Genomic DNA, 22,354 nt, shown 5'->3' on the forward strand with positions numbered 1-22,354 from the left:
TTAAAAGCAACATATTTTTGTATAAAAATCTGCTTCATATATACTATTCTGTTTGCAAAGAGCTAATATCAGATAGATCCTAAAATAAAGCATATCTGATTTTTACTGACCCACCATATATAGCTTATGAAATCTAGGAGTGAGACAAGCTTTGTCTATTAGAATCTGTAGAACAGAATCCATGTCGAGTCATATAGCAGGCTGTCTGACAGTATTGGAAATGTACTACAGTTATACAATCATAGGGTATTGCAGCTATCTGCGTGTCTTACTTCAGGAGCGAAGCACTACAGTATTGTCACAGTTTTGTGCAGTAAAATGGCTGCAGTCTGCACATTCGCAGTAGCACATCTGGTCGGTGGTTGCACCTCCCTGCAGGCTCTGTGTCAGACAGAGGCTGTGTAGTGCTCCTGTTCTTCAACATATTTGTTGCAGGTCTGGAAATGACACTTCTGCACAGTGTATGAAGCATATTCCTATCTGTCACAGTTGAATGCTGGGGTGTTTCCCTGGACTGCTCAAACCAGCTTGCATTGCAGCAAAGACTGTTAACATGGATCAGTAAGGCAATTGAGTGGTGGTTAAAGTGACTGCTAGAGGGTTTGCAATTGAGTAGACCTAGGGGCTAATTCAGCATGGCTTGCTAAATAGAGAATTCACAAATCAATTGATTATCAAATAACTGCGCATGCGTACTGTACGCATCAATTGCATAGATGGCAAATACTCTTCGATGGTTTGAAAATTGCATATTAATTAGCGATTAGTGATCCATTCACAATTCTCTTGAAATCCACTGCAAATTCTCATATAAGCAATCCATGCTGAATTAGCCCGCTATATTGGGTTTCCTAACTTTGTAAAAGTCAGTCTAATTCCACCTCCAGTGAGTGGTATGAGAAGAATATTTTTGTATCGAATGATCATTTCAGCTAACGATTCCTAACTCTTCCTCTGATTTGGTACATCTACTGGTTTTCCTGTTGTCTTGTTGTTTTTTTTTTTTTTTTTTTCATTAGGGTTTAGAAACGATATGACTTGGCTCTTGTTTAGGTTCAGGGTTTAACTCGCTTTGTTTTTTATATTTCTCCATAACTAACTTTTTCATAAAGACAGGGCTTTTCATTGGACTAACCATTCTTTCAGCCTAGAGCAATCTCCCTTTTCCACTTAAATAACACATTGTGACATATGACCATGTTAAATCTTTAGAAATGAAATTCCTTTCTGCATGTTGTAAGCGTTTTGGGAACCATTTCTTTGCTTTTTTGGTGCATCATTTGTTGGGACAGCTTGGACATGGATTCTCCAAACAAGGCTGCAGGGCCTTTGAAGAGGAAGAAAAAGAGTGGTTACGTTCTCCTTCTTTAGGTCTTACTGATTTAAATAAGTAGTCCCAGATAAAAATTACTGTACCCCAAAACTTTGCATCTTTTTGCTGCCAGTAGATCACTTGCTGAAGGGGGGTTAGTCTTCTAAGGTTAATTCTCTGGTGACTTGTTTGGCCAAGACTACTGCTGGTTTTGTCCCGTGTCTAATCATGTAGGGCCTCAAAATGAAGAAATGTACATGGTCCATTCGGCCCATGCAGGCTAAAGCATGGGTGGCTAGTTTAAGCAGCTACTTGCCATGGTTGATTGGACCAGCTGCTTGCTGGCATTCTGACTGATCCTTCGAAGGCAGATATGCTGGCTTTAGCAGAATAAATGTTAATTGCTGCTTATTATAAAGTGGCACAGGTGGCTTTCAGGGTCTCGATGACTGATATTTCTGTCCAGTGATTGTACGTGGTAAGAGTACTTTCTCCCCTGGGTCTGTGCCGAAGCCACGATTTAGTTATTTTCATACATCCTTTTGGGGTAGGGCAGCAGCTACAGCTGAACCTTCCTGAGGTAGGCCTTTCTGGAGCTCAGTGTTACGAGAGAGTCCCGTGGTTAAATAGGTGCTCAAAGCTTAAGGTGCCTCAGAAGTCTAATGTATTGCAGATTGGAAGGTCTCTTGCTCCATTTCAAGGACAAGTGGATGAGGTTCCCCATGAACCACTGTTTGTTGGGGGTCATACCATGGGGCTATGTCAGACAGATGAGAGACCCTTGCTTTGCAATATGCCTTTGCTTCTCTCCTGTTAGGTGGTGTGATTGTTACAGTTGCGGGAGATAAGTGAACCAGAATGGAATTCTTGCATTAAGTTTATCTCCTGCATGAAGGCCAACACATTTCTAAATGTTTCCCTCCACATCTCCATTTGGGAGGGGCATCGTGCACTCCACAGATTTACTGTGGGGTATGCAAACTAGCTGTTTTTTGGGCTTTGCCCATGACTCCTCCATAAGGTTTTTCAGTAAAAGCATAGCAATGTTGATATCAAAAACTGAGGACACACCACAGCGCTAGACTTTTTCTGGCTTTCTCTGATAACTATCAAAAAAATCCACACACTAGAATTTTTGGAACACTGTCTTTTCACACATAAGATTCCAGAATAGTCCGTGAAAAAAAAGTACAACATTTTTATTTAATTCACAATAAAAAGCAAGACAAAATCTTTTTAAAAATAATGTGAAAAATTTCCAGACCAAGAAGAAAATTTCCAATAAAAAAACCATACAGTCACAAAAAATACTTCCTTATATCCACAGTTTTGTTCTGAAAAAGGAGAACCACCAGACCTTTTTAAGGCAATTGATTTGCACTGCCGAATAATCGCATATGCTGATGTTATTCCCGGGTAAAGATACTCGACTACTGTGCATTCAAAAGACCATTCAAAGCTTCCGTGGCAGATAAGCGGATAGTCAAAATAAAGAGATCATTACAGTCTCGACCACCCTTTTCGATTTTTCTAACCGCAGGACCGTATATCGGGGTATGGATTAGGAGTTACCGTGCTGCCACCACGGTTTCTCAACTCACACAAATGTGGTATGATCTTCTTTACAGCAGGGCTGTACTGCCACTCCAGCCCTCTGAATCTCTCCTTCCCCCTACTTCTGCTTCAAACTTCCACAGCCGTTGTCAGTGCGGCGTAGTGGACTCCTGCCTTTCAGCGTCCACTATCCCTGCACCTCCACGAGACTGTCCCCCGGGGTCACAGTGATACAATATTCAGGGAGTTCAATTTGGAGCACAGTCCGAGACAAATGGACCGGCTCCCTCCGTCTCACCTGATTGTCTGTGTGGGGCGGCTAGTTGTTCCCGCTGCGCCGAAATATCACAGCTCTTTGCTGTAAGCTGCACCCGCCTTCGCTCCCACTCGCAGTTATGAGGTAGTGTCCACCCAGGTTTCCACTTGGTCAGCCCGGTCAGCTCTCCTCTTTACTATCCCCTTTCTCCTGCTCCTACTGTGGTTAGTTCTGGCGACGTGCTTCAGCTGCTCCTACGCGTTTCAACCTTCTCAGGTCTTTGTCAAGGTACAGCTGTAGCACGTAGCCTTCAATTACTTATACCGCCAAAAGGTCCGGTATTCTCTCTCCAGGGTTCACCTATTATGCATGTTACACGGTTCTATTAAAGGTATATACCCTCTTTCTTTCCACAAGTTTACATAACCTCTAAAATACATATTACTGTTTCACCATAAAATCAAAAAATAATGGCTCATATCTACAATCAAGTTATATACCAATATTTTACAGGAACCACTTCATCTCAAATTCTCTGTTTAAACCATTACGCTGTAATGTGTCTAATTCGTTAATCCAGCGCATTTCTGCTTGTGCCAAATCACCACTTTTATCCATTCTCCTCCAATTACCTTTTGTGGGGTCTATTATTTCAAAACTTTTAATACCATTGGCAGAGCATTGATGTTCTTTTTTGAAATGCGCTGACCTGCAGTGGGTTTCCACCCCCTTTTTTATATTGTTTAAGTGCTCTCCCATCCTTATTTTGAATTGTCGGCTAGTTCTGCCGACATATTGTTTATTACATCCACATTGGATCAAGTATATTACATTTTGGCTCCCACATGTAACAAAATGCTCTATCTTCTATTCCTTATTTGTAACGCTAGATGTGAATGTTTCTATCTTGTGTCCTTCTGTATTTTTACACTGTTTACAACCTGCACACATTCCACAACGGAAAAATCCTTTACTTTTTATCCTCATGAGCGTATTTGGCTTAGGGGCCGCAGCACTTTTTACCACCCAATTTTTTTATATTGGGTGCTCTCTTATAGATTATTTCAGGTTTATTCGGGATATATTCTTTTAAAATAGGATCTGCTTCCAGTAACCCCCGGTGGGTTTTTGTTTTTTTTTAACCCTTTTTCTATTTTCTTATGATAAAATGTTAGTTAGCATGAAGGATGCAGAACATCGCTACTTCTGAGCTTACCCTACAGTAAAAAAGAAAAAATTCTTCAGTGGTGAGATGTTGTGCATGTTCTACTTGTAAAAGCTTTGAAAGCCATTCTAACTAGTGGGAAAACCTTATCATTTGGTTACTGTTCTCTAGGACTAGGGGTGCCAGCATATACCAGCAGGCTGTGGCGGCATGGTAGTGGAGGATTTAGAGGGGTATTCAATCTGAGGGTCACGGCGGTCGAGCTTGCTCGACCGCCATGACCCAGTCCCGTTCTCGGACAGCTCGACCGAGAACATGCAGGTGGGATTCAATGTACTGCCGGGGAGCGAGAAGGGGGCGTGGCCGCGAGTTGCGGCCGGGAAGAGGCGAGCTGCAGCCGGGAACTCATCACTTCTCGGCAGATCAAGCCCGACAGCTTGTGATGTCGGGCTCATTCTGCCGAGATACCCTGCTCAATGCTGTCGGAGAAGACAGCATTGAATAGGGCCCAGCGAGCATCTCCCCTACAGGAGATGCTCGCCAGGGATTGAATATCCCCCTTAAGCTGCCCATACACGCTGCAATCCCGGCGTGCGTTGTGGGCTTAAATAGCATTCCATCGCATAGCACCCCATCGCATAGCATCGCACCGCCGGGATCGCAGCGTGTATGGGCGGCATTAGACTTTGTTCTAAATTTACACTAGCTGAGCCTTTCTAATTCTTAGTTTTTGCAGTGGTTCCAAAATTCTACATAGTAAAAATGTTTTATTGTAATTATAAAAATCCCAATATTTCCTAGTGACATTGATAAAGATGCACATTCACCAATTTATTGCTGAAGGCTAACTTTTCTAAAGATATGATGTTGGAAGGTTTATTTGAAGATCTTAACATTTCCTTCACAGAACATGTCCCAGCCGGAAGTGAAGGATCCATGGAATTTGTCCAATGATGAGTTTTACTATCCCAAACAGCAAGGCTTACGAGGAACATTTGGTGGAAACATTATCCAGGTAATTATTATTGCTATGAGACCATCTATTCCTAGGTGCTCAATTAATTAAATAACAGAAATAAAAAGTGAACATGATTGGCATTTTTTGATAGCCTTGCTGGAAAGTAGCTGTGCTTGACATTGTGGTTTAAGAGTCTGTTATCTCTTTGATTCATGATCTGTTTTCTTCTTCCACTTGGCAGCACTCTATCCCGGCAGTGGAGCTCAGACAGCCGTTCTTTCCCACACACATGGGTCCAATGAAGCTCAGGCAATTTCACCGGCCTCCTTTAAAGAAGTATTCATTTGGGGCTCTGTCCCAGCCAGGAGCTCATTCTGTTCAGCCTCTGCTAAAATGCATCAAGAAGAAGGCAAAGGTAAAATTATTGTAGGCAATAAGATGTCCAGGCGTTTATAAAAAGGCAAAACATTTCAGAAAACTTAAGCGACCATCGAGATAGACAGATATACCTCAAAAAGGTGTGTGTGTGTGTGTGTGTGTATATATATATATATATATATATATATATATATATATATATATATATATATATATATATATATATATATATATATATATATGTATATGTGTGTGTGTGTGTGTACATAGAGATATAGATATATATATATATATATATATATATATATATATATATATATATATATAGATATAGATATGGACACAGAGAACTGTGAAGACAGAGATTGGAGGTAGGCCTTTAACTAATAACTTGATAATAGTAATCAATGTATTCTATTTTTAGTTTATATAGCAAAATATTTATTATGCAGAAAATAGGGAGAGGTTTAAAAAGTTCCTAAATTCAGTTTGAAAATGGTTTCCATAATGAGACCGTTAGAGATGATGTGCTGCTTGTTTTGAATGGGACATAAATTCTACGACTTAACCTGTAGCTCTCTGGTTACAGTGCATCAAGCACACATCCTGCCCCCCTGCATGAAGGCTTTTTAGTTTTCTTAGAAATGTGAAAATGTTCTGTTTGTGCTCAATTAAAGCAAAAAATAGATAAATGCAACCAGCTGGAAGCCCCTGTTGCCTATTTCTGGAACCTCAGACCTGTGAAGGTATCTATTTCATGCAGGAAATACAGATAAGCCTAGGAAATGGCGAGACCTGGACCAGTAGTAAATACTTCAGTTCATCTGTGTCCGAGACTCTACTGCCTTTTACTCTGACCGCTACAGAATTGGGAGTCCCAGACAACTCCTTATTTTAGAGTGTTGTACATTTTTAAACAAAAACCTTGACTTAAACTCCAGAGTCCTATAAATCTCCTGCTCACTGCCCAAAACACACAACATATATTTTATAGTCACTTTAGTTTCTTCTAGTACAGTTTGTATGGGATTTATCTTGTTAACGTCATCTTTACTCTTCTGTATATGTGCATCAGATGAGAGAGCAGGAACGGCAAGCCTCTGGAGGGGGAGAGATGTTTTTTATGCGTACCTCACAAGACCTCACTGGTAAAGATGGTGACCTCATTCTGGCTGAGTACAGTGAAGAAAATCCACCATTATCGATGCAAGTTGGCATGGCCACCAAAATAAAAAATTATTACAAAAGGGTAAAAAATGTTTTTATTATTTTAATGATTAGTGAAATGCAATAGCCAATTCGTGTCCTATAAGCTGATTTATTGTACACCTAGAAACCAGGAAAGGACCCTGGAGCACCGGACTGCAAATATGGAGAGACTGTGTATTGTCACACTTCGCCGTTCCTCGGCTCTCTGCACCCAGGACAGCTGCTACAGGTAAGAGAAGACCACAGTAAAGGTTTCAGGTTCTCTTTTTCCGAGCTTGCAATGGGCAGTTTTATTTTTCCTCTCTTTTTTATGTTTATTCTTAGGCTTTTGAAAATAATTTGTTCAGATCGCCGATCTACCTGCACAAGATGCCAGATACAGATTTCCTGATTATTCGTACTCGTCAAGCATATTACATTCGTGATTTGGTTGATATTTTTGTGGTCGGCCAGCAGTGTCCACTTTTTGAAGTTCCTGGTCCCAACTCTAAACGTGCAAACACCCATATCCGTGACTTCCTGCAGGTGTGTATGGTCTATATCTAAAAAAGCTTTGATTTTACACCGTGTCTGTACTACATTTTATTTGCACAACTAAGCAGAGATTACAGCTTTTCTAATAATCTGACTGCAGGTATTCATATACCGTCTGTTCTGGAAAAGCAAGGACAAGCCGCGTCGAATTCGTATGGAGGACATTAAAAAGGCTTTTCCTTCCCATTCAGAAAGCAGCATCCGAAAAAGATTAAAGCTCTGTGCTGATTTTAAAAGAACAGGTAAATAAAACCTCTTTAAACCTATTTATTACTAACAAGCTTAGTGATGTTGAGTATCAGCTCATGGCAACTAGTCCCAAACGATGCAGATCCACAGGGTTTCTATTGGAATGGGTCCACCAATATAAGGTCAACATATGAAATATGTCAACATGGCTAAGGTAGGCAATAGCTATGTCAACAGTCAAAAGGTCGACATGGTTTTTTTTTTTTTTTTCGCTTCTTTTTCTTTGGGGGGGGGGGCCTGAATGTCAACATGGTATAGGCACCAAATGTATTGCGTCCCCGGGTATGGTTCGCTGCGCTCGCCATGCTTCGGGCACACTATTTTATTCGGGTGTGGTACAGGGTTCCAATAGTTATTAGCCCGACGTCGGGATCCCGACTGGCCGGGCTCAGACAGCGTGGCAAGCACAACAAAGCCCCTTGCGGGCTCGCCACGCTGCGTGCACGGTGGCTCGCTACGTTCGCCACCTATTCTATTCTCCCTCTATGGGGGTCGTGGACCCCCACAAGGGAGAATAGCCGGTGGTCGTCAGGAACCCGTGTGTCGGTATTTTAACAGTCGTGATCCCAACGTCAGGTAAATTACTGTCGGGATCCCGTCTGGCACCCATTTTATTCTCCCTCCACACCCTAGTGGATGGTAGAGCATGATATACCACCTGTCGCCTGAAAAAATAGGTGAAAAACCCCATGTCGATCTTTTGACTGTCGACCTTCCAACCATGTCGACCTTAGCCATGTCAACCTATTTAATTTGTTGACCTCAGCCATGCCGACCTTATATAGGTCGACCTAATTTTATATTGAAAATAAAGAATAATCTCTTCATCCTAGGAATGGACTCTAATTGGTGGGTGTTAAAGCCAGATTTTCGTTTACCGACGGAAGAAGAGATTCGTGCGATGGTGTCTCCCGAGCAGTGCTGTGCATATTACAGTATGATTTCAGCAGAACAACGGCTAAAGGTCAATATTCTATCAAAAGTTTTAAAACTCTGTTTTTGGAGGGTAGTAGCAAAAGGCATTACAATGACCCAACGTTTCTTACAGGATGCTGGCTATGGCGAAAAATCTTTTTTTGCCCCTGATGAAGAGAACGAGGAAGACTTTCAGATGAAGATAGATGATGAGGTAAAACATGGAAGTCAGGAGGTTCTATTTTTGCTTTGATGGAGTCTTGATATGATACGTTATGCTAAATTCACACAGGTGAGGACTGCCCCTTGGAATACTACAAGAGCATTTATTGCAGCAATGAAAGGGAAGTGTCTGCTGGAGGTGACTGGTGTTGCCGACCCCACTGGATGCGGAGAAGGTTTCTCTTATGTCAAGATTCCGAACAAGCCAACACAGCAAAAGGTTAGTGAGTGCCTTTAACAGCCGACTGTATAATAGTCATTTATTAAACACTGAATAGTCCAATGTACATCCTATGTGCCTGTCTGTCCATTCTACCTATACACAGTGTTGTACCTGATGCTGATTTTCAGTGCTGCGGCATGAAATTCTTTAGAGGTTCATTCAGTTATGTGCTAAACACGCTATGGAATGTTTTTCTGTAGTACAGGTTTTCATCTGCCCCTATAGACGTGCACTCACAAGGATTTTACTCCAGTGCTACGGGTACAGTATATAGCAAATCTACCTGCATCACCAGCATCTTGCAATTGCATTTGCATTTGCATTGACCTCTATGTTTGACTTTCTCCAAGATGAAATATCCTCTGCAGCAGGGTTCCTAACTCTGGTCCTTAAGGCACACAGTCCAGGTCTTAAGGAGGCACAGATTTTTATCCGTTATTTTGATTTAAAAATCTGTACTCAAGCATGGGTCATTAAACCTGGACTGTTGTGGGTGTACAATCAAATGTGAAAATTCAAGATATAATTAAATAAACCCCCCTCAGTGTGCATTCAACCAGTGTAACTACCTCTTCGTACAATCTTTTGTGCCACCATCGTTCTGTTGTGGGTGTACACAAGTTTCGATTTTGACACATTTTCTTCTAGAAGCAAAATCGAATCAAATTTGAATCTAAATTGAACAGTGTTCAGCTGAATTCGATACAGATTCAAACCTGATGTGTGGCATCAGAAGCAGAAAGATTGTGCTTTGTCTCTAGATCGAATGCTGCTCAATGCAGCATCCCCCCTCCCTCCCCCCACGCGCCGTCCTTCCCTCCCATCTGTTCGATCCCGTCGATATTGAATCTGTACCAACGGCCACTGCATCAACACGTGTGTACACCCCTTTAGAGGATCAACTTTGGTAAACACTGATCTACAGTGTGATATTGTCACAACAAAGTCTACCCTAATATTACTTCATGAATGTTCTCCTTTCCTTTATTGCTTCTAAAATACTGTTTGTATTGTACTGTACCATATATTTGATTGATTTTTTTTTTTTATTCAGTGGTAGTAGTGTGTCTAGAAAAGACCAATTTTAAGATATATTCCACATTTTTACCGCTTATGATTCATCCTTTTTGTAACATTCACTAAAATATATATGTATAGGTTGATGTAGAAATCTTTTTACATTCATAAAGCCACCAATACAAATCAGTAGCAGATTTTAATTTTGAATCTAGAATTTTTTTTTTACAAATGCTTTTTACTTGTCCAAATACTTTTATAATTCAATACAAACTTTTAATCGATACTGTACCACCTGTATTTTATTTTGCCAGCTAATACATGTATTGGTATTAACCATTTACTTATATTACAGCATAATTAGCGTAGACTTTCCACAAGTTCCAGAAGTGTACAGTGATCTGAAATGAATGCCTAGAGTATTTGCTAATAAGCTGGGCTTTGCTAGTTATGTAATGTTTTTCCCCCTTCAGCAAGATGATAAAGAGCCCCAGCCGGTGAAGAAGACTGTGACTGGAACTGATGCCGATTTGCGCAGACTTTCCTTAAAGAATGCCAAACAGCTTCTGCGAAAATTCGGAGTGCCAGAGGAAGAGGTGAGAATGTACCCTGAAGAGTGTCTGCTCCAAGCATCCTCCTGTAAATATGACTACACTAGAGTTCTGCTAGGAGTTGGGGACCTGTTGGCACACACTAGTATACCGATTTTGATATACCAACCCCCATTTACTAGATGCAAAGGAGTGTATTTAAACTGTAGGCGACCATTTTGTGACCTCTCAGGAATACCTATTCTAACACAAAAATGTCCGCCTCCATTGTGTACAAACCAATTATTCATGAATTGGAAAAAGAACATGTGAAAAAAATTTTTTTTCCCCAAGAGTCTCTCAATGAAGCATTACTTATGTCTCATCCTTTTTGCATAGGACCCTTCCAGTTGCCCTTTACACGTTTAAATGTATCATGTAATAGATAATAATTTGGTCAATAAATCTGACTGTTGTCCTGTTTTTAGATCAAAAAGTTGTCCCGCTGGGAAGTGATTGATGTCGTGAGAACAATGTCTACAGAACAGGCACGCTCTGGTGAGGGACCAATGAGCAAATTTGCAAGAGGTTCCCGCTTCTCAGTGGCAGAACATCAGGAGAGATATAAGGAAGAGTGCCAGCGGATATTTGATCTTCAAAACAAGTATGTGACACTCTGATAAAGCAGCAACGTGCACCCCTAATACATTACCATGTCTTGCAGACACCTTGTGGTGACCTATAAACTAAAGATTATATGGTACTTGTTTCCTATCTGGGCGCCCAGGTTTTCTACGTACGGCACCGTAATGAAATCGCATCGCATCGGATTCGGTACTCGATGGTATACGATGCGATGCGATCCGATTCGATTTCCCATAGGAAACAATGTGAAATGGCTCAATTTAGCCAAATTATCATAGGAACAATAGTAAATGGGCCAAAAACACCCCTGAACATTGAAATGTCCCCCCAAAAGTAGTTGACGCCACCCCGCCATCAACGTGAACCCGAAGCGTGGCGAGCGGCGGCGGTACGCGTCCTCCGACCTTTTGATGCCCTACTATCCACTAGGGCGTGGAGTGAGAATAGAATAGTGTGGCGAGCGGACGCGGATACCTTCACAGGTAAACGCTTTCCTTCGCGGGCTTCCCAGGTGTCCATGGCGACGCGGACACCTGGGAAGCCCGCGAAGGAAAGCGTTTACCTGTGAAGGTATCCGCGTCCCCTCGCGGGGCTCGCCACGCCTCGGGCTCGGTGGCTCGCTGCGCTCGCCACACTATTCTATTCTCACTCCACGCCCTAGTGGATAGTAGGGCATGAAAAGGTCGGAGGACGCGTACCGCGCTCGCCACGCTTCGGGTTCACGTTGATGGCGGGGTGGCGTCAACTACTTTTGGGGGGACATTCCACTGCTCTGTGGGTTTTTTTGGGGTTTCTGGCCCATTTACCATTCTTCCCTATGCTGATTTGGGTAAATTGATCCATTTAACATTGTTTCCTATGGGAAATCGGATCTGATCGCATCGCATCGTTCAATATCGTGTATTTGTGGTATCCGATGCGATGCGATCCGATTTTTTTACAGAGAATAGCATGGTGCGCAATTAACTTAGCGGGCGCCCAGATAGGAAACAAATACCATTATATTTTTATGATACATTTTACATGCTCAGTGGAAACTAGATTCTCACTGGTTTTATTTGTTACTTAGTATTGCACCAGAAACCTCCTTAAAGTTTAATTAAATTTATCTTGGAGGGTGTAAGGATGGAAACGTCTTTACTTGTCTTCCAGGTATATTTGCATACAAAGTAGACTGTAAAGTATAAATGCTAGCTTGCTTCATGCTGCTGCTGATTACCAAACTATTCTTATAATAATATGTTATCATTTATATAATGGGAGTAGATAATAATAATTATTATTATTATTTCTCTAGGGTTTTAGAGTCGGCTGAGGTTTTGTCCACAGACACTGACAGTAGCTCTGCAGAAGACAGTGACTTTGAGGAGATGGGAAAAAATATTGAGAACATGTTGCAGAACAAGAAGACCAGTTCCCAGCTGTCTCGAGAGCGTGAAGAGCAGGAAAGAAAAGAGCTCCAGCGAATGTTAATGGGGGAAGACAGTGGTAATGATAAAGAAAGAAGCAGAAAGGACAAGAGGAAAGGGTTTTGTGAGTATATTTTACCAAATGTTCAATATCTACTGTAACCTTTACAGGACATGAAATAAAAATATATACCAGTACTTTTTTTTTTGTCTGTATTAACCCTTTGAGTGCCAAATTAATTTGTTAAAATAGGTATGGAAATTTCCAAGTAAACATTAATATTCATCATAATGACCTGTAATGTTTACCTTATATATGAAATCTAATCTATTTTTTTTATTTTATTTTTACACATTTTTTATTTTTTATTTATATAACAAATGTGAGTGGCGCTGGCATTTTTAGTGGATATTTTGAACATCTCTCACTGAGATGTTGGCACTCAAAGGGTTAAACAAAAATACCTATATCGTGTTTTCTCGGCATCGGGGAAGATCTGGAAAAATTGATCCTCCCTGGGAAGACAGTGTCTTCAGTCGGTAATCAATATTTACGTAGGTGATCAAATGGTGTGGAAGATGCCTGTTTGTGCTGGAATGTAACCAATATCGTCGTCATACAACAGGTTAAGCTGTCCCGTGCCACTTCCTGCCTCGTGTCCCTTCGTGCCCCCTGTAACTTGAGCCACCTTCTGCGTAGCTTCTTAATCAATTGAGTAATAATACTTTTTGAGTCTATGAAATGGAGCGGTTATTCTAAGCCAGAAAACACAGATTGCCCCATCAATAGCCTTCTGCAATTCATTTAATACATTTCTAGTTTCTATATATTTTTAGTACATTTACTACATTGGAAGAACTTTTTTCTTAGCCACAGGGTCGGCAACTTCAGGTGGTTCTCACAAGGATGACGACACTGCTTCTGTGACCAGTTTAAATTCTGCAGCAAGTGGACGGCGGCTGAAAATCTACCGCACTTTCAGAGATGAGGATGGGAAGGAATATGTGCGGTGTGAGACCGTGCGCAAACCTGCAGTTATTGATGCATACAGTCGTATCCGTACTACCAAAGATGATGAGTTCATGTGAGTACATCATTATGCATGTGATGGGTAGGAGATACGACAGCTTACAGCTGTATCTGTCATATGGTATGGGTGCGACCACAACACTGTTACATTGCTGTATTATCTTTATTTTAAAGCCGGAAATTTGCTTTGTTTGATGAACAACATCGGGAGGAAATGAGGAAAGAGAGGAGAAGAATCCAGGAGCAGCTTCGAAGATTGAAGCGCAATCAAGAAAAGGAGAAGCTCCGTGGACCCCCAGAAAAGAAACCCAAGAAGATGAAAGAGCGCCCAGACCTAAAAGTAAAGTTCCACAATAAGCCCAAATATATTCAGCAATTGGCTAACATTGCTTTGTAATGCAGGCTTTGCAATCTGAGGGTTGCTTAACTAGACAAGCAGAAACGAAATAATAGCTGTGGACCAATGAAAAGTTTGCACCTGAATGCCAAATGCCCTGTTGTCTAATTTGATGTATAACATGGGAGTCTTGTTTGTCCCTGCAGCTAAAATGTGGCGCTTGTGGAGCAATAGGACACATGAGAACCAACAAGTTCTGCCCACTCTACTATCAAACCAATGCTCCTCCATCTAACCCAGTGGCAATGACTGAAGAGCAAGAAGAGGAGCTGGAGAAAACGGTGATACACAACGACAACGAGGAGCTGATTAAAGTGGAGGGAACCAAAATTGTTTTAGGAAAACAGCTTATAGAAAGGTGAGGATGCGCTCACAGGCTGTACTGAAAGGAACCATACCTATCATCTTAATTCTGCTCCTACTGAGCCTAGTCAAAAGGAAAGAACAACATTGTCTAGAGCCTGCACTTTATTTAATGGTAATACAATATTTACATGGAGTGTTTCCTCTGCTAGTGCCGATGAGGTCCGTAGAAAATCCTTGGTTTTGAAGTTCCCTAAACAGCAGTTGCCTCCAAAGAAGAAGCGAAGAGTGGGCAGCACTGTACATTGTGATTATTTAAATGTAAGTTTTCCCTGTTGGGCTTAATGGTCATGAGTCACTGCTACAGGAAAACAGCGTAGCCATGAAATTGTGGCTACAGGAGTACAGCGTAGTTGTGAAAGTGCGGCTACAGGAATATCAATATGTCAATGATAGCCTCTTATAATGAAACAAAATGTAGAAAGCAGTGTAATGGATACTAGGAGTGATTGCTTTTAGTTTGGGGTGTCTTGTGTTTAGAAAATGCAAAAACTTTTTATGCAGCATAAGACATAACGTGGTGAAACTGTATGATGTGTATAATCTGATGCCCACTAAATGTATTACTTCATTATTATTATTATTATATTTTATTTATAAGGCGCCACAAATGTTTTTCAGCTCCTTACTAAGGGCGAACAATAGAACCGTACAGGGAGACAAAACTTAACATTACAGTAAATAAATAAAAAAAGGTTATAAGTAACAAAGAGCACCACAATTCAATACACATTGCAGTTTAGATGTGAGTAGCGATGGAGTAATCTGTGAACAATCTTAACTATGCATGTCAATGTATTTATGTTTTCAGCGCCCCCATAAGTCAGTACATCGTAGGAGAACAGATCCCATGGTCACTTTATCTTCAGTCTTGGAGTCCATAATTAATGACATGAGAGACATGCCTAATGTAAGTTACCTATTTATGTAATCGATTATTTATTAGTATTTTACTTATTACAGAAGTCACACTCAAAGTTGTATCTTGATTAGATATACATAAACATTTTATTAACCTATTCGTAATAAGCAAGAAAAGGAATGTTGTAGTGATTCTAGAATTTCTTTCACAGAAGGTGTCCTGACCACAGTATTTAAGCTAAAGAGGCACGGACACATTGAGATGTGCATGCACCTCCTGAGCGTTCTAGAGAAGATGACTTCGCTTTAATGTCCTGGAGGCTAGATCACCCATTCACACCTAGCTATGGGCGATCTGTACTAACCAGTGTTCTGGTTAGCACAGGCTGGCAATTTGACTACATGTAGTCAAGATATTGTCAGGCAAGGCATGGGACCACACATCACCGTTGCTCAGAGAGATATACACAGATCGATCCGTGCTTAATTTCTAGTCATACCGCTTAGAAAACATTGCCAAGATCGCCCTGTGTGTATGCCCATTAATACTTTACAAGCCAGCAAAAAGTGGCCTGTAGTTATGTGCTTTACAGTTACTGAATTATTTTTCATTCACTTAGGGGGGTATTCAATGTCAGGGGCACGGCAGTCGAGCTAGCGCGACAGCCATGCCCCTGTCCTGTTCTCGTTTTGATCACCTGGAGCTCGGCAGTCGGGATTCAATGTCCCGGCCGCCGAGCGGCGAGAAGGGGGCGTGGCCGCGAGCTGAGGACGGAAATAGACGAGCTCCGGCCGGGAACTCACCTATTTCCGGCTTTTCTCGGCAGCTTGTGATGTCGGGCTCGTTCTGCCGAGAACCCCTGTTCAATGCTGTCGGGGAAGACAGCATTGAATGGGGCTCCGCAGCCATCTCCCCCGTCGGCTGCGGGAGCACGACACCGATTGACTACCCCCTTAATGTGGAAGACATTGCTTCAGGGGAATAAAGGAGCTGGCACTTAATACAAACTGCATCTATAAAGACAGAAGCTCCTTCCATCTGCAACCCCTGGTCTTCAATGTGTTCTATGTTTTCGTAGGAGTTTTCCTGAGACTGATTTTGATTCTGTAGCCAAAAGACTTCAGATCTCAGGCTGGGAACACACTATGTAGTCGACGAATGATAAATCGCATAGTGCATTAATTCTGATTCATGTACATATCGGGTTGGTCCTGCGGCTCAGTCTGACTCCTGGTTTCGGGCATCTTTGCAAGTTGTACTGAAGACCATTAGTTGCATAGGGCAGGAGCTTCTGTATTAAAGTTTATATTTAGTGCCAACTCCTTCTAACCCCTCAAGCAAATCATGGTGAGCAGTGTCCTCAAGATAGATGCAGAGAAAAACATGTAACCGTCTGCAAAAATTCAGGTTTTGTAACTTTCTTTAAACATTATTTGCATTTTTCATGTTTCTACGTTCTGAGTATTTGTTTGCAACTTTACTTTACTTTTATTTTGTACTCTTTATATTTAGACCTATCCGTTCCACAGCCCTGTTAATGCTAAAGTAGTAAAAGATTATTATAAGATTGTGACCAATCCAATGGATCTACAAACCCTAAGGGAGAATGTTCGCAAGCGAATGTACCCATCACGTGAGGAGTTCCGTGAACAAGTGGAACTCATTCTGAAGAACAGCATTCTTTATAACGGTGAGTGCATTCAAGTATGTTCTGGATGAGAGCAGTGTAGCTTGAATATAGAACTGGTAGCAAATATCTTTGTAATCATTGCTTCATGTTTTAGGACCAAAACATGTATTGACCCAGTACTGCCAGTCGATGCTGGACTTATGTGATGAGAAACTTCGAGAGGTGAGCAGATAATATACTGATGATGCATAATGGTGGCAGAGCAGTTACATCCATTGTGTAATGAAGCAGCAGTATAAACTTATGCATACACAGTTCCAAAGCAGAGAAGCACACCAATATTTCTGTACTATGATATTGTATTTTACCTACAGTGCTGCTGTATACTTTTTCCATTTAGCTTGCAGATTAAAATCGGACTATATGATATAATGAAAATGCCCACAGAAACACCGCACCATGAGACATATCACACGATTTAGCCAGGACATGGGGATAGAAATAGGCAGTACACACACGACTAGGAAGGAAATCTAATAAGAAAGTACTTGCCTTTTTAAAGATGCCATGTACAGCTGTGTTTGTTTGTTTGACAGCACATATTAAATATAGATATGTAACTAGAAAGATACTTTGCATTTATATTTTTTTATTGTCTCTAATCTTGGAAAATACCAGCCATGACACTGTAAGGCACCTGATATTTCAGTGCAGATTACTGTAGCAATATTTAACGGAACGTCAATGAATTGACTTCAGATCATCTGCCAGCAATAACTAAAGTTATTCATATTACTCGACTACTGCCCTGGCATTTTAAACAGATATTTTACATCAACAACCCATGTGGGCACGCTGGTAGACAACATATCATCATTGTGCATATGGTTGACATATTGAATATTATGTACACACTATTAGTAAGCTACTGTATATGCAAAGACCAGATTAATGAGAACCGCCTGGTAAATAACTATATTGGAACCACAACATTTGAGAATAATTGGCTGTTAAGCATATTTAATACACAAACAGTGTTAAAATAAAGTCTAAAGAATGCATAAAACTATCATACATAGGGCGGTATTCAATGCGGGGGATAAGTGGCGGCGAGGGGGGGGGTTAGCAAGGAAAAGCCATCCTTGCTGTCCAGCCCCCTCACCGCCCGCTCGCCATATTCTATGTTCTGGGGAAATCCTCACCGCCCTCTGACGGCGAGGATTTCCCTGGTTCGCGCGCAAATACAGGGAGGCGGCTGCATATAGTGGTAAGTCTCACCGTTTTGATGGCCACGCTCACATTTCCACCTCGCCTCAAGGAGCAGGCGATGTGGAAAAGGCGAGTGAGGGAGCCATTGAATACTCTGATGGTGCGCTATCGGCACTGCTCGCCTTATAGCTTGCCATCAGCCGCCCCCCCCCCCCCCCCCCCGCATTGAATATATCCCAAAATATCGGATGCAAGCATGTCCTGTTAGAGAACCTTATGTTCAGCAAATAGTACTAATATATCATTAAAAAGTCTGTTCCATAAACAGCAACAATATTCCAATGGCAATACTTCTGGAACTTGTTAAATGGTAACAATATGTATCTAAGGACTTGTTCATAAAGGATAAAATATTCAATATCAAACAAATGCATGATAGTTCTTGATTGTCTCAAAGAATCCCAATGCTGTAGTAAATGATAGAAATACAGTATATCCAATGCAATTTCCACGATTAATAAGTGCATATAGCATATATGTAATATCTTTGATAACATCTGCATCATGCCCAGCAAACATGCATGCATGTGCTGTACAGGAAGAACTGTAGTCATACTGCTGGACACGCACCCTAAAAGGAATTTGTTTTCTGGCTTAGTGAAAAATCAATGTTTTTCTAATTCTGCTTACAGAAAGAGGACAAGCTGGCACGGCTGGAAAAAGCCATCAACCCGTTACTGGATGATGATGACCAAGTTGCTTTCTCATTTATATTGGATAACATAGTGACTCAAAAAATGATGGCAGTGCCAGATGTGAGTTTTTTTTTTTTTTTTTCGTTTTACTTTTTATGTTTATTTTCTTTGTTTTAAAATGATTGACCTTCATGAGAAGCTGCATGTTCTATTTTTCCTATTCCATTTTCCCCCCTCTAACCAGCATTCATAATTTAAGTAATAATAATAATAATTTTATTTATATAGCGCTCTTTCTCCAATAGGACTCAAGGCGCTTAACAGATAGAATGAATGTAATACAGTACAGAAAAGCTTTTCATAAACAATACTTAAGGGACTGAAGGAAACGCTTGAGTAAATAGGAAGGTCTTGAGTCTGTTTTTGAAGCATTCTAGAGTGGGGGTCTCTCGAACTGTGTGGGGAAGTGAGTTCCATAAAGTCTCAGCTGAATGGCTAAAAGCTCGACCCCCAGATGAATTACGGGAGATCCTAGGTACTGCTTCATCTACAGACCGCAGTAATCGGGTGGGACAGTATGGAACTACATAGTTTTACATACACACTGTGTTGATGTTTGTCTTATTTTATGAAAGGTTTTATGCAGTACTATTTTTCTGGAAAAATAGGTGCAGGAACTCCAGGTCTGGGGTTGGATCAATTAAATAAAAAATTATATATATAATAAAGAGAGGGAGGGAGAGATAGATGTATATATTGTATTTAGAAACAAAGGCACTCACAGGTGACTTTAAAATAAAACTTATCTTATGGAAAGTACATTTGTAGTTCCTGATGATGTCATATTTAATTAGAGGTTCAGGAACTGAGTTCCTGCTGGTTCCTGCTGAAAAATAGCACTGGTTTTATGTATTGTCTCTATGCAGACCCATAGGACGGTTTTCCAGTATACCACTATAATGTCCTATGTTTTGTCCACAGTCATGGCCATTTCACCATCCTGTCAACAAAAAGTTTGTTCCTGACTACTATAAAGTAATAATTAATCCAATGGATCTGGAAACAGTGCAGCAGGTAAGTGCCTTGTATGGTATCCTGGATTAAACCCATTTCATTTTGTTTACATTTACAATATTTTAACCTATTGTAACAATTAACAATCATTTTTTTTCACTTCCAGAATATTTCTAAACATAAATATCAAAATCGGGAAAGCTTCTTGTCTGATGTTACCCTTATTAGTGAAAATAGTGTAAGATATAATGGTAAGTGCATATTTATGGTTTCTAGATACTTGATCATATACTGTAGCCTGTCTTGTTCCATTGATACTTCCTCAATGTCTTCCTCTTTACATAACAAATCATTGACCTTTCTAATTCATCCACTAAGGGACACAGTGATTTACACTGGGGAAAATAACGGGTGGATGAATGAAGCCTGACCCATTTACATTTCTTTAGAAATGAAGCTGGTTACTCCTCTATATCCCATCAGACCCAGATTAGTTTAGTGCCTTGTGAAAGTTGTTTTCTCAAAGGCTGTCTCCAGTCCGTCTACACAGGGTCACCGAGCCCAGAGGACCCACCACAGCTTACTGCTATTAATGTTCATGTCTCTGGGCCCCCTGCACCCCAGAGGTCATTGTGGTGAGTGTAACCCAACAATTTATAGACTGGTCCAATACTATAGAGCTTAGGAAGGAAAGGATTGTTATACCGTCATATAAAAAAATGCAAAGTGGTGCGTTTAATTTTTTATTACAGAGGGTTTAGTATTCCTTTAGTCCCCTATCATGTACTTTAATCTTTCATGCTTTTAGTATCTGCTTGGTCTACATTGACCTCAGCAGGAGCATTACCATCTCATTGGCAGTTTGTACATCATTCGCTGTTTAATAACATAAGCAGTTGGAGACAAAAATATCCAACGCTGTATGCTGCTCTTCATTTTGGCTTGATCAAGCTGCACTATATATCGTTTATTTATCTGCAGCAGGACCTGTGAATATTTTTTATGTTGTGCTGTTTTTTATTTATCTGTTTTATGTGTTGTATATCGATTTGATTTTTAATAAATACAAATGTATTATTACTAATATTGTTATATTGTTGCTAGAAAGTTTTCCAGTAAACTGTATGGGAGTTGCTAGAACCAAGCCTAAAGTTAGTAATTTTGACTAATGCCCCTTTCAGACCGCACTAAAAAAAACGTTTTTCTGCCGATTTTTAACTGTTTTAAAACGGTAATCTGTGCAGTCTGAAAGGTGCAGAGTGATTTTTACCATTTCCAAAAATAAAAACGTTTTTTGGAAACGGTAAAAAAGCAGAGTCCTACCCGTTTCAGACCCGTTTTTTTTTTTTTTTTGCGGTCTGAATGGGTCTGAAACAGTATTTAGGACTCCACACTGGTCGGGGGGGACAAGCTGCCAAGGCACCAGGGGAGGGGGGTCCACTGGCAGCTCGGTCTGGTCCGGGGGTGGAGCTGCGGGTGGCCCCCACTGCTACACAGTGCAGGGTCCCATTGGGGAATGTGAAATGTGCGGCGGGGTCCCTACGGCGGATGGGAACTAGCGCCGCAGGGACCCCACCGCTCATTTCACATTCCCAAAAGGGAACCTGCGCTGTGTGGCAGCAGGAGCCACACGCTGCCCACCCCCTACCCACCCCCTACCTCCTGCGTTGCGGATCCCGGCTGCTGTTTATAAAAAAAAGTGACTTTCAGAAAATGGCTGCCCCATAGGAAAACCTGTTTCAAAAAGTCTTTCGTATGGGGGCAGCCATTTTCCGGAAGTCACTTTTTTTTATAAGCAGCAGGAGCCGGGATCCGCAACACAGAAGGTACCGGCTACAAGGGGGGTTTCTTAAACACATTGGGGGGGAGGGGGGACTTTGACCCTGTATTTGGAATGTTTCCAAAAACGGGTCTTCCAGTGTCAAAAAACGGCACTTAAACGGTAATATACCGTTTAAGAGATGCGGTGTGAAAGGGTTTTTACCTGGCTGTTGGCATATTGACTTTGTCATCAGTTTGGCCTGCTACCCAGTTTACACTTGTTTTATATGCGTGGGCCCGATCACATGGTGACTCCCACTGTCGAAAGGTGTTTTCTTACTTGGGTTGTGTTTGCCTATCTACACTTTGAAACTGCAATTCAAGCTTTGTTGGCTGAATAATTTGCATTGCCTTGTATGATGGTTCAGTGTCTGTGTAAAACATTTGTATACTATTGTATTTGGAGCTAGGTGGGGGTCAGAACTTGTTGTTCTGTCCTTTCGCCCCTTTCTTCCTCATTGGTCAGGCTGGGCTTCAGACGCAGCCTGCTGTTTTGGCCATGTCCAATTGAATAGGGGACACTGGATGCCCACCCAGTGCTGCTTCTTGCTGCAGTGTTTTTGGGAGAGTTTCCAACTACATACTGGTTCTCTGCAGTGCATATCTTCTCCATCTCCACCGCCTCACTGAAATCACTAAGCCTAACGTTGAGGCTATTGACACTGCCTCCCTATCCTTCCTCTTTGAGTTACTTCTCTCTCTCTTATTTTCTCTCCCCCGTGTCCTGAACTAACCACTTTCCTATATAATACATTCC

The 22,354-nt window shown here is 41.2% G+C and overlaps 1 protein-coding gene across 2 annotated transcripts in view; it reads left to right on the plus strand.

Annotated features, from left to right (window-relative positions):
* Positions 1–22,354, plus strand: part of TAF1 (TATA-box binding protein associated factor 1) — a 61,223-nt gene that overhangs the window by 23,159 nt on the left and 15,710 nt on the right. The window contains exons 12-33 of one of the 2 annotated variants that reach the window (XM_083159219.1): positions 5,195–5,302; positions 5,487–5,660; positions 6,699–6,872; positions 6,957–7,061; positions 7,157–7,357; positions 7,467–7,608; positions 8,449–8,579; positions 8,664–8,744; positions 8,823–8,972; positions 10,466–10,588; positions 11,011–11,186; positions 12,465–12,700; positions 13,448–13,661; positions 13,781–13,946; positions 14,150–14,361; positions 14,519–14,627; positions 15,178–15,276; positions 16,741–16,918; positions 17,013–17,080; positions 18,760–18,882; positions 19,744–19,836; positions 19,943–20,027. In XM_083159219.1, the coding sequence (XP_083015345.1) occupies positions 5,195–5,302; positions 5,487–5,660; positions 6,699–6,872; positions 6,957–7,061; positions 7,157–7,357; positions 7,467–7,608; positions 8,449–8,579; positions 8,664–8,744; positions 8,823–8,972; positions 10,466–10,588; positions 11,011–11,186; positions 12,465–12,700; positions 13,448–13,661; positions 13,781–13,946; positions 14,150–14,361; positions 14,519–14,627; positions 15,178–15,276; positions 16,741–16,918; positions 17,013–17,080; positions 18,760–18,882; positions 19,744–19,836; positions 19,943–20,027 (3,148 nt within the window). The remainder of the gene's footprint in view (positions 1–5,194; positions 5,303–5,486; positions 5,661–6,698; positions 6,873–6,956; positions 7,062–7,156; positions 7,358–7,466; positions 7,609–8,448; positions 8,580–8,663; positions 8,745–8,822; positions 8,973–10,465; positions 10,589–11,010; positions 11,187–12,464; positions 12,701–13,447; positions 13,662–13,780; positions 13,947–14,149; positions 14,362–14,518; positions 14,628–15,177; positions 15,277–16,740; positions 16,919–17,012; positions 17,081–18,759; positions 18,883–19,743; positions 19,837–19,942; positions 20,028–22,354) is intronic. The other variant, XM_083159220.1, reaches the window with a different exon arrangement.

Source organism: Crinia signifera, chromosome 9, assembly GCF_055691185.1.
Source record: "Crinia signifera chromosome 9, ASM5569118v1, whole genome shotgun sequence".
Lineage (NCBI taxonomy): Eukaryota > Metazoa > Chordata > Amphibia > Anura > Myobatrachidae > Crinia > Crinia signifera.